The sequence below is a fragment of the Paralichthys olivaceus genome, chromosome 13 (genome assembly GCF_024713975.1).
Source record: "Paralichthys olivaceus isolate ysfri-2021 chromosome 13, ASM2471397v2, whole genome shotgun sequence".
Lineage (NCBI taxonomy): Eukaryota > Metazoa > Chordata > Actinopteri > Pleuronectiformes > Paralichthyidae > Paralichthys > Paralichthys olivaceus.
Genome location: NC_091105.1, coordinates 4,992,653 through 5,006,609, shown reverse-complemented (window position 1 = coordinate 5,006,609; position 13,957 = coordinate 4,992,653). Strand labels below are relative to the sequence as shown.

The 13,957-nt window shown below is 40.8% G+C and overlaps 2 protein-coding genes across 2 annotated transcripts; both read right to left on the bottom strand.

Moving 5' to 3' along the window:
• Positions 1-202: 202 nt before the first annotated feature.
• ethe1 (ETHE1 persulfide dioxygenase) lies at positions 203-4,775 on the bottom strand. The gene is made up of 7 exons (XM_069537108.1): positions 4,179-4,775; positions 3,204-3,348; positions 2,463-2,611; positions 1,559-1,688; positions 1,302-1,391; positions 794-910; positions 203-646 (listed from the first exon to the last, which is right to left on the bottom strand). The coding sequence occupies exons 1-7, from the start codon at positions 4,377-4,379 to the stop codon at positions 600-602; spliced, it is 879 nt and encodes a 292-aa protein (XP_069393209.1). The 5' UTR covers positions 4,380-4,775; the 3' UTR covers positions 203-599.
• Positions 4,776-5,509: 734 nt separating this feature from the next.
• LOC109633082 (transmembrane protease serine 11D) lies at positions 5,510-13,933 on the bottom strand. The gene is made up of 9 exons (XM_020092674.2): positions 13,397-13,933; positions 9,511-9,603; positions 9,165-9,296; positions 8,789-8,954; positions 7,642-7,820; positions 7,189-7,284; positions 6,360-6,502; positions 6,073-6,228; positions 5,510-5,560 (listed from the first exon to the last, which is right to left on the bottom strand). Exons 1-9 carry the CDS (start codon positions 13,836-13,838, stop codon positions 5,510-5,512), a joined length of 1,458 nt encoding a protein of 485 aa, XP_019948233.2. The 5' UTR covers positions 13,839-13,933.
• Positions 13,934-13,957: the final 24 nt, after the last annotated feature.

Genomic DNA, 13,957 nt, shown 5'->3' with positions numbered 1-13,957 from the left:
GTGTGTGTGTGTGTGAGAGAGAGAGAGAGAGGCCTTGGCTAAAGGAATCACTGACAAAGGCCAAGTGGAAGAACTTAATTGTCCCAGTTTAGCATTCGTGAATACTAAACCAAACCTTGAATGGAACATTTCTTTCTGAGCGTTCCCTCTCGTAAAATTCCTCCCCAAACACAGCTGAATAAAGAGAACATGCACATTCATATTAAATCCAAAATAAATTTAATAGTGATTCTTCCTCTTCTGCAGATTTGTAGGATTCATTTTAACAGTTAAAACTGAACTTATGGCATTTTTATTTTCGAGTGTGATCACAATGATGTTGGTAGCTGCACTACAAATAAGGCTCAGGAGAATAATCCACTAATCGGAGGGACTGTGGTTAAATTCCAGCTTTGAGTGGTTGTTAAAAGACAAATTTGGTCAATTTACGATAAACAATAGCTCTTAAAACATAAATCTTTATTTTTATATACATAGACACAAAAAAAAGCTCTTAAACCTCAGATTTTGGTTACTCCTGCTAATTACAGATATGTAAATCCTGATTATTTTGCTATGATGTAGATGATTTGATTAAAAACCTCCTTTTTGCAGCACATTCAAAGGTCATGTAACCCACAAACCAGATTAGCAGGAACTGCAATATCTGCAAAGGAAGGAAAAAATTAACTGTATTCAGAGGGAGTGTGGCTTCAAGCAAGAAATTAAATGTTTCGGTGTCCGTCTGTGCAATGGAACTATGTTTACTTACGGAGCATGAATTGTGGCTTGACTGAGAAATTGTTTTTGTTACCTATTTTTGCAGGCTTCCGGAGATTCAGGTTGTTCATGATGTTCACAAACTCCTCCAGGTTCTTTGTCAAGCGTGGGTTAAACTTTCGCTCCTCACCAACTGTAGATACCGTCTGACCTGATACACAGAGAAACACACAGCTTCTTATGTCGTCTGCGGCCACTGTGGTTGTGATGTTTACCAGTTGAACCACACTGATCAGTCAAATGATATATCAGTTTCAAAGTGTGGAGAAATCACATGCTGCTGGCAGACATACAGACAAGTGATGCATTGTACAGACTGTACTTCTTGACCGATGGCATATGCACTGAAATACACCATCAGTATAAACTGTGTAATATTTTATACTGATGGATAGTTTTTTTTTGCGGCTGTCGTATATTAGAAACCTCATCCAACACACTCACCTCCAGTTTTCAGGACTGTGCTTTAATTCTGTCCATTTGCACCAGTTTTCACACAAGTAGCTCTTTGAAAAAGGACATTAACATTTAGAATAACCAACCTAAGTAGTCGTGCGCTGGGTAGATGAGGCACTGGTCAGGCAGGGTGAAGATCTTCTGATGGACCGACTCGTAGAGCCTCTCAGGGCTGCCTGAATCAGAGAGAGAACATTCTGCAAAAGCAACACACTAATGCAAGGCTGCCCTCATGTGTTCATCTAGCAATACTGCAAAAGCTTAAATCTGTGTGAGGGCGAGTAAAAGAAAAGCAAGGTATTTTATATGAGATCATTAAGAGAGTAAAGGTGAATATTTCTACCCTGCTGGAAGTCTGTCCTGCCACAGCCTCTGATAAGGAGAGCGTCCCCAGTGAATGCCATGCTCTGATCCTCCAGCACAAGCGTCAAGCAGCCGTCAGTGTGTCCAGGTGTCTGTCTCACTGTCAGATACTAACGGGGTGAAGAGACAAACACTGAATCACACCTAAAATTTGAAATATGCATGGGTGTGTCTATGTATACTATGAAGCGGAGAGAGTCAAATCAGGATATAAGATGCTGTATTAACAAAAGCTTTGTTACGACCAGAAGTACCTGGAACTTTTTTCTAGAAACGAACAGGAATCCTGCAGAGTGTTGTATCTATTGCAGTCTAAAAACCAGGGAAGATTAGAGACATTACCTGGTGACATATAAAGAACAGACAGCTACAAGGAGCTGTTCCACTCCAGTCCACCAGCCAGCGGTAATACAGAAAACTAGATAATGATGACACGATGTAAATTTAGCAACACTACAACGGTTAACGTGGGAGATCTGGACATTTTCTCCAAAGTGGAGTAATAATAATATTATTGGGATTTATTTACAGAACTTCCATGGTTCTTTCAGGCTTGAGACAGTTTCGCTTCTTACAAAAAAATCTCTCCATCCTCAACTCTCACATGACAGAGAAATTCAGTGTCATGTGGCGCAGGTGAGGTGTCACATAGTTTTCTGCAAACAGATACAAGCTTTGAAGCAGCTCTTCTTCCGGCAGCGCCCTTCATACACTTTGGACCTGGAGCTTTAAACGTTACATCACTACTACACGGTTTTACAGTACTATATTTCACTTTACATTTTGATAGTGATAGATCCAAACACAACCAATCATTCTCTCTAAAGTACGTGTTGTGTGGTTTGATGTTGTGTAGTGAAATGTGTTAAATCGGTTCTTCTTACATGTTTTCCAAAGAGGATTCTGTCTCCCTCTGACAGGAGGATGTCTGCAGCAGCACCACTGAATTTGGAGATGGCGCTCTTCAGGCCGGCCAGTCTTTTCTTCATCAGGCCAGTGCTTGTGATGTGGTCCGCATGGCAGTGGGTGTTAACTATCAGATTAAGAGGGGACTCAAGTTTACCACAGAGTCAGAGGTTTTGTAATAATATTGCATAACACTCCACTCTCAATGATTCCATGTTAATTCTAATTAAAACAATTATTAGAGCATATAATTACGTCTGTTGAAATGAGAAGCAAATGAACATTATTTTGAATATAAATTCTCTGTATACTTTTGTCAGTGGAAAAGTATTCTTAATTAATTTGTTATATGGGAATAAAACATATTGCCTCTTATCACACGAGTAACCAACAATATACAGCTTATAGTGATGTATGTGTTAGTTTACTCCAGTCCTATTATAATCAGGGCAAACTAGAATTATCAACAGTAAACTGAGATTACTGAAATTCATGATAGTATAGTGAATCTGATAGTGTGCATTTTGCCCCTAAATGTATTTGACAATTAAAATGATGGGACACAGAATTAGTGTGAATTAATTTGATCGCTAAAGTCTGAACTTAAAGTCTTTAACTTTCATATCACTGACACAGATTCAGAAATGTTATTAAAATGCAGTGTCCCTGTCAAATAAAGTAATAAAGTCATCACAGCTCAGTCACAGTTGGACAGATACCTGCCACTTTCAAGTCGAGCCCCAGTTCACGTATGAGCTTCAGGTCCCTGTCGAGCGTCTCCAGAACGGGGTCGATGACGACAGCCTCCTTGGTTTCAGCGTCTGCGAGCACGTAGGTGTAGGTGCTGCTCTCCGACTCAAACAGCTGAGGAGAAGAAAAACAAATTTAAGGCCCAGGAATGACTCTTTGAGTCATACACATTCAGAGATGAAAGGTTTTGCACTCTAACTTTCATATTTACATGAAAGCAGGTATTTTTTATAGAGTCTGAACATATTCTTTCCAAGTTGCACATGCTGCACATTCAATTTTGAGTCAAATGATTTTGCATTTTAAAGCAAAGAGGAGCAGAGAAGTCATAACATGTATCACAGAGAATTAACTGCTGTCATGGCCATTTTCAATGACTTCTTTTTATTTATGTTTGTCTCTTGTCCCAGACACTAACTCCATGGTAACATTAATAACACTGATGCTGCTAACACCTTGATAACTTCATGCTAACATTAATAACACTGATGCTGCTAACACCTTGATAACTTCATGCTAACATTAATAACACTGCTGCTGCTAACACCTTGATAACTTCATACTTACATTAATAACAATGCTGCTAACACCACCTTGATAACTCCATGCTAACATTAATAACACTGCTGCTGCTAACACCTTGAGAACTTCCTGCTAACATTAATAACACTGATGCTGCTAACACCTTGATAACTTCATACTAACATTAATAACACTGCTGCTGCTAACACCACCTTGCTAACTTCCTGTTAACATTAACAACACTGATGCTGCTAACACCACCTTGCTAACTTCCTGCTAACATTAATAACACTGCTGCTAACACCACTGCTAACTTCAAGCTAAATGCTGCTAACTCCACGTAACTAACTTCCTGCTAACGTTAGCTACATTGCTGCTGTGTCTTCTTGTATTAAACTTCTAATCTAAAATCCTGGACCGACCTGTCTGAAGAGCGGTCCTCCGGTCCGAGCCATCCTGGTGCAGTACCGTCTGGTGGAAGCTGCTGGCGGGTCAACGCCAGCACCCAAGCCGGGTCGGACGGTCCTGGTGTGGGCTGCTGAGCGACTCGAGCCCTCGGTGTTGAGGCGAAGCGTGAGAGCCAGAGCCCGCTGAACCGGTTTCACTCTTAACACCGAGCACATGTTGATGGTTCTGCAGACAGCACCACCAGACTGTTGTCTCCAGAGGAACCAGAGGAACGACAACCAGCAGCCACACGCACGGCTCTTCTGTGAAGCGGTGAACCGGGGTTGGGTGTCTCCTGGAGGCTAAACTCTCAGCTGCTGTGACCCCGGAGTCTCGGTCATTTCTCCGGACCAGCCTCTGTTTGTGTTGTTGAGCAACAACACGAGCTTCACTCCTGCAGAACAGACAACTCCCTCCATGACCAGTGATCAGCGCGTGCACACTCCCACTGGTGTCTGCGGGCGTGCACGAGCATCAGATGTGCGCGGCAACGTGTGACTGGCACGCACGCACACACACGCACACTCGTGCCCAGCGGCCTACGTGACTACAGACAGATACTGAATGAGACTGACTCCACCCACTATAAACATCTGTCACCTGACATGTTGACTAACTGTGTTAATGATTCAGGTGAAGTTCAAACAGACTCAATGAAAAGTGTAAGAAGAAAACTTTATTTGATTTCCCTCCTGGTGGAGGATTAGATAGATAGACAGGTAGACAGACAGATAGATAGATAGACAGGTAGACAGGTAGATAGACAGACAGACAGGTAGACAGACAGACAGACAGGTAAACAGGTAGACAGACAGATAGATAGATAGACAGACAGACAGACAGATAGATAGATGAAGAGATAGACAGACAGGTAGGTAGACAGATAGATAGACAGATACATAGACAGATGAATGGATAGATTGATAGATAGATGAATAGATAGATGGTCAGACAGACAGATAGATAGATAGATAGATGGACAGACAGACAGATAGATAGACAGATACAGTAGATAGATGGACAGATAGATGCAACAATTGAATTGATTAATCATTTTAAGCACAAATCACACCAAAGAATCACACAGTGCACTTTCTGTTTTCGTCAACACGACACCTTCTGGCTGATGCTCACACAACAATTAGAATATTCTCACTTGTGCCTTCAGGAAATAATGATGAGGATGTTTCACTATTTTCTGACATTTTATAAACTAAACAAATAAAATCCTGTCATAGAAGATTTTTCATAAGAAAGAAGAGAAACAAGCAGACATTGTTGATTCATATCTTTATTGTCACTTGTCTCAGTCTCTATCGTTGGCTGTGGTTGTCTCCTCCACTTCCTCTGGTTTGTCCTGCAGCAAAAAAAAAAATAGAGAAGTGGAAATGCAAGCATTGACATAAGATGTAATTTTACATATTTCCATGAAGAAAATGTTTAAGTTCATCATACCTACAGAATAAAGTCATTAAGATTCTACTTTTCTTTTTCTCTTTCATTTATAGGATCACATTAGTTATCTGCGACTTTGACACAGCCCGTAAATCAGCTGATGTAATTTCCATTTAACACATTTCTTACAGAAAAAAATCAATCAGTTCATGGTTGGGAGAGCAAAAATGTTTTTCCAACCCGAAGATTTCAAGCTTTTCTCAGTTTTATATCATCATTCACTTTGTATATTGTTCAATACAATGAGAAGACAATCACCATGGACTCATTTCATAAACCAAACAACAAATTGATTCAATAGTCGGCAGGATATTGAAAACAACCGTTGGTAGCAGCTCTGAAATCAAGCTTCATGATATATTCATGAAGGGAAAGACAGACAGGGTTGGACATGGATATAACTTGATACAGTACCTCTGTATATCTTTCAACCCAGCTGATCAGTTGCGTTACTCGACTGTAGACGCCTGGTTTGTTTCTCCGTCCGCAGCCCTCTCCCCAACTCACCACCCCTGCCAGCCTCCACTCCCCACGGGCTGTCTCACAGACCAGGGGTCCTCCACTGTCCCCCTTAAAACACAGACAGACCATTTTAGGAAACTGTTGGAAAATGTACCTTGTGATCTATTTCAAAGTTAAAATATATATATGTGTGTTAATAAATCTGTGTTACTGAGGTGATTTGACAGTGGGTGTTTAACCTGGCAGGAGTCCACCCCTCCGTCCATTGTGCCAGCACAAATCATCCGAGGAGTCAGGAAGACGCCGTAGACGCTCGAGTGGGAGCAGACGGACTGAGCTATCACCTTGACCTGAGCCTGCCTCAGCTCGTCTGAAACAAAGCCTGACAAAAAAGATTTAAAGAGCTGTGACAGTGATGTCAGAGTATGACTCAAAGATGGCAGCTGCAGGTGTAATCGTGTCCTCTCAAAGAAGAAGAAGGAGAAGAAGCTGCTTCCGGGCCTTGTACCTGCAGCGCCAGGGGGCACCTTAGGGTGACAGACTGAAAAGCCTCCTCTCACTTTGTGTCATCGTTTCAAGTTTTAAAATTTGTTTCTCAAATATTTTTCCTCTCAGAAAGTCACATTTATAAGACAGAACTTGGGTTTTAAAACATATCAATTTAAAATTCACCAGTTTGCCTTTACTTCTCCTCACTGATTATCAGTTAGATAAAACTGGTGCTCCTAAAGTTTGCATTTATATGTCCATAGAAGTTGGTGAAGGGGGGATGTGCAGCCTGCAGGAGTTTCCTGTGTTAACATGTCTGTGAAAGAGTCATGGGAAGGTGGTGGAGTCTGACCTGTGTCAACAACACGCAGAACAAACCAACTGGATGATGGCAGACTGACAATTTCGTGTTTTTAAAGATAAAGACTTGGCAGTAATCATGTGACCATATGACGCAGGTTTTTAACAGCAGTTGAAAACTTTTACTTTTAAGTACAGAGGTGACACTGAACTCAGAGGATTGGAACAAAGTCGCCGCTGTCAGGTCCAATAGCTGTGATCTGAGTGGGTGCAACACACCTCCTTCATGAACGTATCCCCAGCCTGTGATCCAACAGGCAGCTCCAGGAGGAAAAGACTCACTCGGGTGAGGTAAACACACCGGTCGCATCCCACCTGCAGACAACAATCAAACAATGAAACATTACATTTGAAAGCAGAGCAATAAAGTTATCACACAAGTTCCATATGTGTCAGATATCTCACACATTTCATAATTTACTTTTTTACAGCACATTTTCATTGGTTTGAAAAGACTATACTTTATTAAATAAGATCAAATCATTACATTTGTATCAAGGCAGTTTTTTAATATTTTGTGCTTCAAAAAAAAAAAAAAAATCAATGATCGCTCTTTGGCACCTTGGTGACAGCAAAATATTAATAGCAGAATCAAACTTGAATCAAAAACAGAAAGTCAAGAAACCATCGATTCATTTTAAATGTCTGTTTTTTCCAGGGCCTCTGTCTCACCGCTCATGTCCATGTCAGTGATGGTGCGCAGCAGGCCCACGTCGTAGTCATTGTTGTAGGTGTTGAAGTGGGGGTGGTAGAGGACCTGCAGTGCTCGGTAGCGTTGGCCCTGAGAGCCGTGAGCGATGCTCACCGTGTCCACCACCACCTGCCAGTCAGCCACTTCAAGCATGTTGTTCCTGTGGAAACAGCAGCGTCACACAGACGTCCACTTCATGTCGACTGATGTTCTATTTTCTGTGAAATAGAACATCAGTCTGTGCTATACAAAACAAGCACATCTTTCTTTTCTGTGCAAGACAAAAAAAAAAACTTTATGTAATAACAACATCTGCCTGAAACTGTTTTTCAACCTTTTTAAATGTAATAATTATTAAATGAGAATTGATTCTTCTCAAAGTTGCTCTTCATCAGGCAGAGACGTGTGAAAAAATCAGAGCCTGTGACAAATAATCGATAAATGTATCAACTGCATGATTAAATAAACTGCCTAATGGAGGCAAGTATATCAGCTCATTTATCTTTTCATGGTTTAAATGGATTTGTCTTTGCTTCAGAGCCTCAAAAGATTTAATGAGCTGCTTAATTGTTGAAGTGTCTTTGGAATAATTACCCTAAATCCTGATTAAACGCTCATCAGAGCCTCTGCAGAAGATTTTCATGAGTGATATTCAAGAAACCCAGCTGCTCCAAATCAGAAATGTCCTGACGGGATCAGTGAAATGGCTTCAGCTTGTTTTTGAACCTGCTCTTGACTTTTACCTGATTATAGCAGAAGATGGAATCAACCTGGACTCGCATCTGCATTAGTTTGTTTGCAGGATTATGCAAAAAGACATTACCCAAAGTGATTTCCAACCCAATGCAAAAAACGTACAGGACGGTTTACCACAAAACTTTGTGGATTGATGGAGTACGTTCAGGGAAGAACCCATCGGGGGAACCCAGGGCAATCCAGGAATTAATTAAAAACCAATTAAAAACCCAGATAAAAATTAAATGTGGTGTTGGGCCTGAGTGGAGGTATGTGTTCTACTGAGTGCCCTTCTAGTTTGGTCTTGGTTCATGTAACACTGACCTCCTGAGTGTACTGCTGTTAGTATTCTACCTTAACTCCTTACTTTCATCCCCCATGTCCACCTCTTACTCGACAAAGCAGTGAGCCGCAGTGATGACCCAGCGAGAGGAGATGATGGCGCCTCCACAGACGTGCTTCCCCCTCCAGTGCAAGCTGACCTGCCAGCCCCACCTGCCGCTGGCCGCCAGCGTCCCCCCGACAATACGTCGGCCATCATTGGCTACAGCTGTGCAGTCTGGAGGTGAGAGGATGATTAAAAAGATGAGAACTAGAGTGATAAGTGAATTATTGTGGTAATATTCCTGTTCCACGATAAGGTGATTCAACTAATGGCTGGAAATGGACAGTGGATGGATCTGTAATCATTCTATCTGTGATTAGATAATCGGGGAAACATTGATTAATATCACAATCTTCATCAGCCCTGCACGTGATTCTTTTTTACCTGCTGTGATGTTTTCTGTCTGGTTCACAGGATTCTTGGACAGAAAAGACACCGGAGTTGGGACACTGCAGTTCCCTTTTGCACCACAGGGGATAGAAGCTTCAGCCTCAGAGGGGAACACCAGGAACTTCACTGAAAAGAAGAAACGAGGAATAAAAAAGGGGGAAAGTTAACTTACCTGGATGCTGAAAAACTAAACATCACATTAAGTAAAAATATCAACTTTATAGGAACTCTAATACTTAATGTGACAAACTATGTGTCTTTTTCCTCCCATAGTCTCTCTCTCTCTCTTATTTTAAAATTGAATTGAATTGAATTAATGGAGAGCGGTACAGCTGCTGACCTAATAAAGCAGAGCTGATGATGGGGATGATGATGAGAGGGAAGCTCATGATCAGCAACACGTCACGAGATGAACATGCTTGAGATGCTGCATCTGGAAAAAAGAGAGACACCACAACTGAATAAATTAATCTGCCGGGCAGCTCATCATCTTCCTTGGTTTTTATGCTCAGGATGAATTGAATGAAAGAATCACCAGCTAGTCATGCAGCTAAACATGTAAGAGAATTTCATCTCTATGCAGTTGTGTTGCATTTAGTGATTTAAATATTTTCACACTGTGTAGTAAATCCTTAAAGTTAACAAAAACTTTTTTTTAACAAACATCTGGTGCAAACAGCTCCAGATGTTCAGCCTCAACGTGCAAATCAAAAACTTGATCTGGTGAATTTGTTGGAGAACAGTTTTACATTTTTACATCCAGCTGTCAAACGTTCTTTCCTTTTCAGCTTCCGCTCAGATCTACTGCGTTTTTCATCTTCTCCTGAGGGAAATATCCGGCTCCTCTGCTAAATGTTTTCATTGTATTCACCATCTATAGTCTCTAAGTGCTTTTCTGGAGTTTGGTGCAGTGGTTTTTTCATTTACTGATGAAAACCGACAAACGGACTGAAATAACAACAATCCTGCACAAAGCATGAGAGAGTTTAAGATTCAGGCGACAGTTCTAACACATTATTGCATACATTTAACATATATATATATATGTTAAACACATGTAATAAAATATTAAATATGATAGCTTATTCATTTATCATTTTGAACAGTTCATGCTAATAGAAACAAGAACATATATCAGCAAAATGACTTCAAATATTTAGATACACAGAACAAGATTGATTAAAGAAAATATTGAGAAAAAGATGCCAGACCGGTGTGTTGTTTGTAATTTCTTCAAAGAGACGAAGCTGTTCAGATTGGTGTTTATTACTATGGAGGTAAGATGTAAAGATTTTTGAGCTGGCACTATAATGGTAATTTAGAGTCTGTTTTGAGTTGATATGAATTAATAATTTCATTTACAAAGATGTAATATTATTTAATTTAATATTTATGTCTTTGTGTGCAAAATATGTCCATCTAACCAGCAGACAAACACTTCAAAGTCCAATTCCAAACTTGCAGAACTGCACATTAACCTCGGTAGTTCTGTGAAAAGCCTCAGGGCTGCAGTAAATGTTAAGGTGAGTGAAATGTGAACTCTGGGAGGTAATTTCTGCTTCTTAATGGAGCTTCCTCTAGTCGAACCTTTATTTCTTTCTTGCTGCATCCTGTGACAGGCTAGTCTACCATAACAATTTATACCAAACTAAAAAATGCATGAAAAAAACATGTGTACCGCTTTGGCACAGAGCCAAAGAGACAAACAACCATTATTTCACATATATGGTCAATTTCCATTGGGGAACCGGGTGCTGCCCTAAATTCTGTTTCGTTAATTGAAAGTGAGCATTGGCTGACGCTGAGATGAATGATGGCTAAAACAGAAGAGAGGCTGTTCCAAATAATAAAGAGATAAAAGATCTGATAAGGGAAGAAAAAAGACGTTAAGAGCCAATCAACACGCTGCACAATACTTCAGTTTACTGAATGGAGTGGGCGACAGATTGTGCCAATTTCCATTTTGACAGTAAAATGGCAGGGAAATATTCTCAGACCTGCTAAAAGCTGAGCTCTCTGGTTCTGAGGTAGATCATTGTCTGAATGGTCACATTGTATCGGCAAAAAACATCATTTCCATGACAAATGACCCTCCTGGGGCGGAGAGGGGCCTCTGGGAAATGACCAAACCATTTGGGTAATCCACTTTTTTCCAGTCACTTAATTGTGATGCAGTTGAATCGATGGCCGTTGTGAGAATTCTCAGCTTTTAAAAAGATATCAGGACCAATGTGTATCAAAAGGGGTCGAGGTCGAACAGCGGTAAAAGAGATCGAACGCCAGCATAGTCCGACATTTCAGAGGCTTTAAAACAACTGCATCATACATTCTGTTTTTGGAGAAACTTTGACAGTTGTATCTATTTCTTCAGAGAGCTGATAAGAAACCATGTTATCAGGACGTTATGACGGAAAGAGGGAGCTGCTGCAGGAGCTTACAGTGTGGATGGCTTATGTCGAGGCAATAGATCAGGGCTGCTTTGTGAGGAGAGGCTGAAAAGGAGCGGGCGTGAAGAAGTAACAGAAACTTCTAAGAGTTCAGGAACAGTGAGGAAGTGTGAGTGATTTATCTTTAATAGAAAAAGCCTTTGTGGGAAATGAAGCCGGACTGTGGGGTGCTGTATCAACAGTATCTGGAGAGGAGACGGAGCAGAGGTGTCTTTAATGCCTTTGAAGAACTGCTGAGGCAGAAAATCACAATATCAGGAGGTGGTGAAATCTCAGGGACGAATCTTTGCTGTTTATAAAAGCGACTGTAGAGAATAAAAGCTCTGTGTGCCATCACTTTAACAGACAGGAACAGCCCAGGGGAACAGGGTGTACCGGCCTGAGTGTGCAGAAGAAGAGCCTGTGTGTGCGTCACATCTTCGACTTTTTATGATTTGAGAAAACTTTGTACACGCAGGCTGTGGGCTGTGAGTCGCTTGGCTGCTCTCACTCAATTTTGCAAAAGTAAACAATCTAATTAACTGCCAGTCAGAGATGTTACGGAAGTGTATTGCATTCACTCGAGAACAAAAAATATAAAATCCCAATAGAAGCTTTCATTTAGCCTCAGAGTATTTAGGCGAACACGTCCTGCCTGTTGTTAAATATGAGTTTGAAGCATTTGGAGACTTTTTATATTTAAGCAATATAAATCATTAATTTGTCAGCTTTGCACATCACAGGAAGGACTTTGGGATTGTTCACGTGGAGAGTAAGGATTTTGAGCTATGTCGTTAACTCAGGAAAGCAGAGAAGAAGTGAATGCAATACGTTTCTGTAAGATGTAGCCACCGGTGAATGTTTTCTGATTAATCAAAGTGCCTCTCTGACCTGGTGTCAAGTCTAAAAAGGAAAATCATTTATCTGAACTGAACTGGGCTGTTGGATGTTTCACTGACTTCACATAAAGCTTTGTTTCTTTATTTAAGGAAATAAACATTATGGAATAAAATATTTTTCAGACTAGCTCTTTTAAACCTCCAGAAACAAACATCTGCACATAGTTTTATATGTTTTAAATTTTATATGAGAGAAACCTCCCTTAAAAAAATGTGTAAATAAAAATCTATATAAAAAGTAATGACCTGTGGAGGGTTAACCTTTGGACCAGGCTAACAGTTTCCCCCTGTTTCTAGTCTTTAAGATAAGCTAACAAGCTACTGGCTCCTGCTTCATATTTAAGCGTCTTTTCATCAGCAAAAAATTTAAATAGGAGTAAATCCCCAAAAAATGATTATTGTCCACAGTTACTATACAGAATTACATGTGTTCGTAGCATCAATGCTACACTCGCTTTAAATTTAAATTAAATTAATCATCAACCGTCTTAATGAGAGAACCTCGCACCATGTTTTGTGTTATCAACACATATATTGTGTTGTCCCTCCAGACCTGCCAGCAACACATCTGGCTGTGGCTCGATCCACATATCCTCATGGAATATTTCTCTGATCAAATAAAAAAAAGATTAAAAAACGTTGTGAGCTTCCTGTCATGTGGATGTTTTTGCCTTCAGATTGAATCTGGCTGATGTTTATGTGCCCAGAAAAGCAAATGATTATTGTGCATGAAGAAGAAGAAATATTACAAGCTCGAAAATCCCTCAGGGGTGTCTTTGGCCATTAACTGTGTTTTAATTACATTTGAGTTTGTTGTAAAATAAAATCCAAGTCAGACCTGACTTTTTTTAGGCCTCATCAAAAATCCTCTTTGAACCATCAACCGTATATACGACCGTACCTGGCTCTTCCTCAGGGAGATCTTTGGGCAACATGAGACCGACTGATCCCTCCTCCAGTGGTCCCCCATCTGACGGCTTCCTCAGCGGAGCTTCCAGGGGACTGTCGCTACAAGGGACGGGTGACGTCAGGGTCTTGAGATCTTGAGACTCTGAGAAACCAGAGGATGAAGATTCTGCAGGTTGAGAAAAGGATGGAAACTCTGGATTACAGTTTCCATTAGTTGTGGGATTGCAGTGGGGCATGAGTGTGAGGACTGTAGAGGGGACCAGGGATGAAATGCTCAATACTTCATGACTGGTTGGACTTTGAAAGGATGTTGATGACCAGTGCTCCGGGGACAGAAAGATTGAGGGAACGACAGGCTGATGTGCAACAGGAGTGCTGGGGCTACCGGTGTGGACGTGTAAATCCATGCTTGTAAAGTCGCTGGTGGAAGTCATGAAGTGCAGAGTAATGTGTTTACAGTTGGCATTGACTGCACACGTTTTTGTCAGGGTACGATCAGCTGAGTTTCTGAGGAGTGGAAGATATCTGAATCCTGCAGAGGAACAAGGAACAA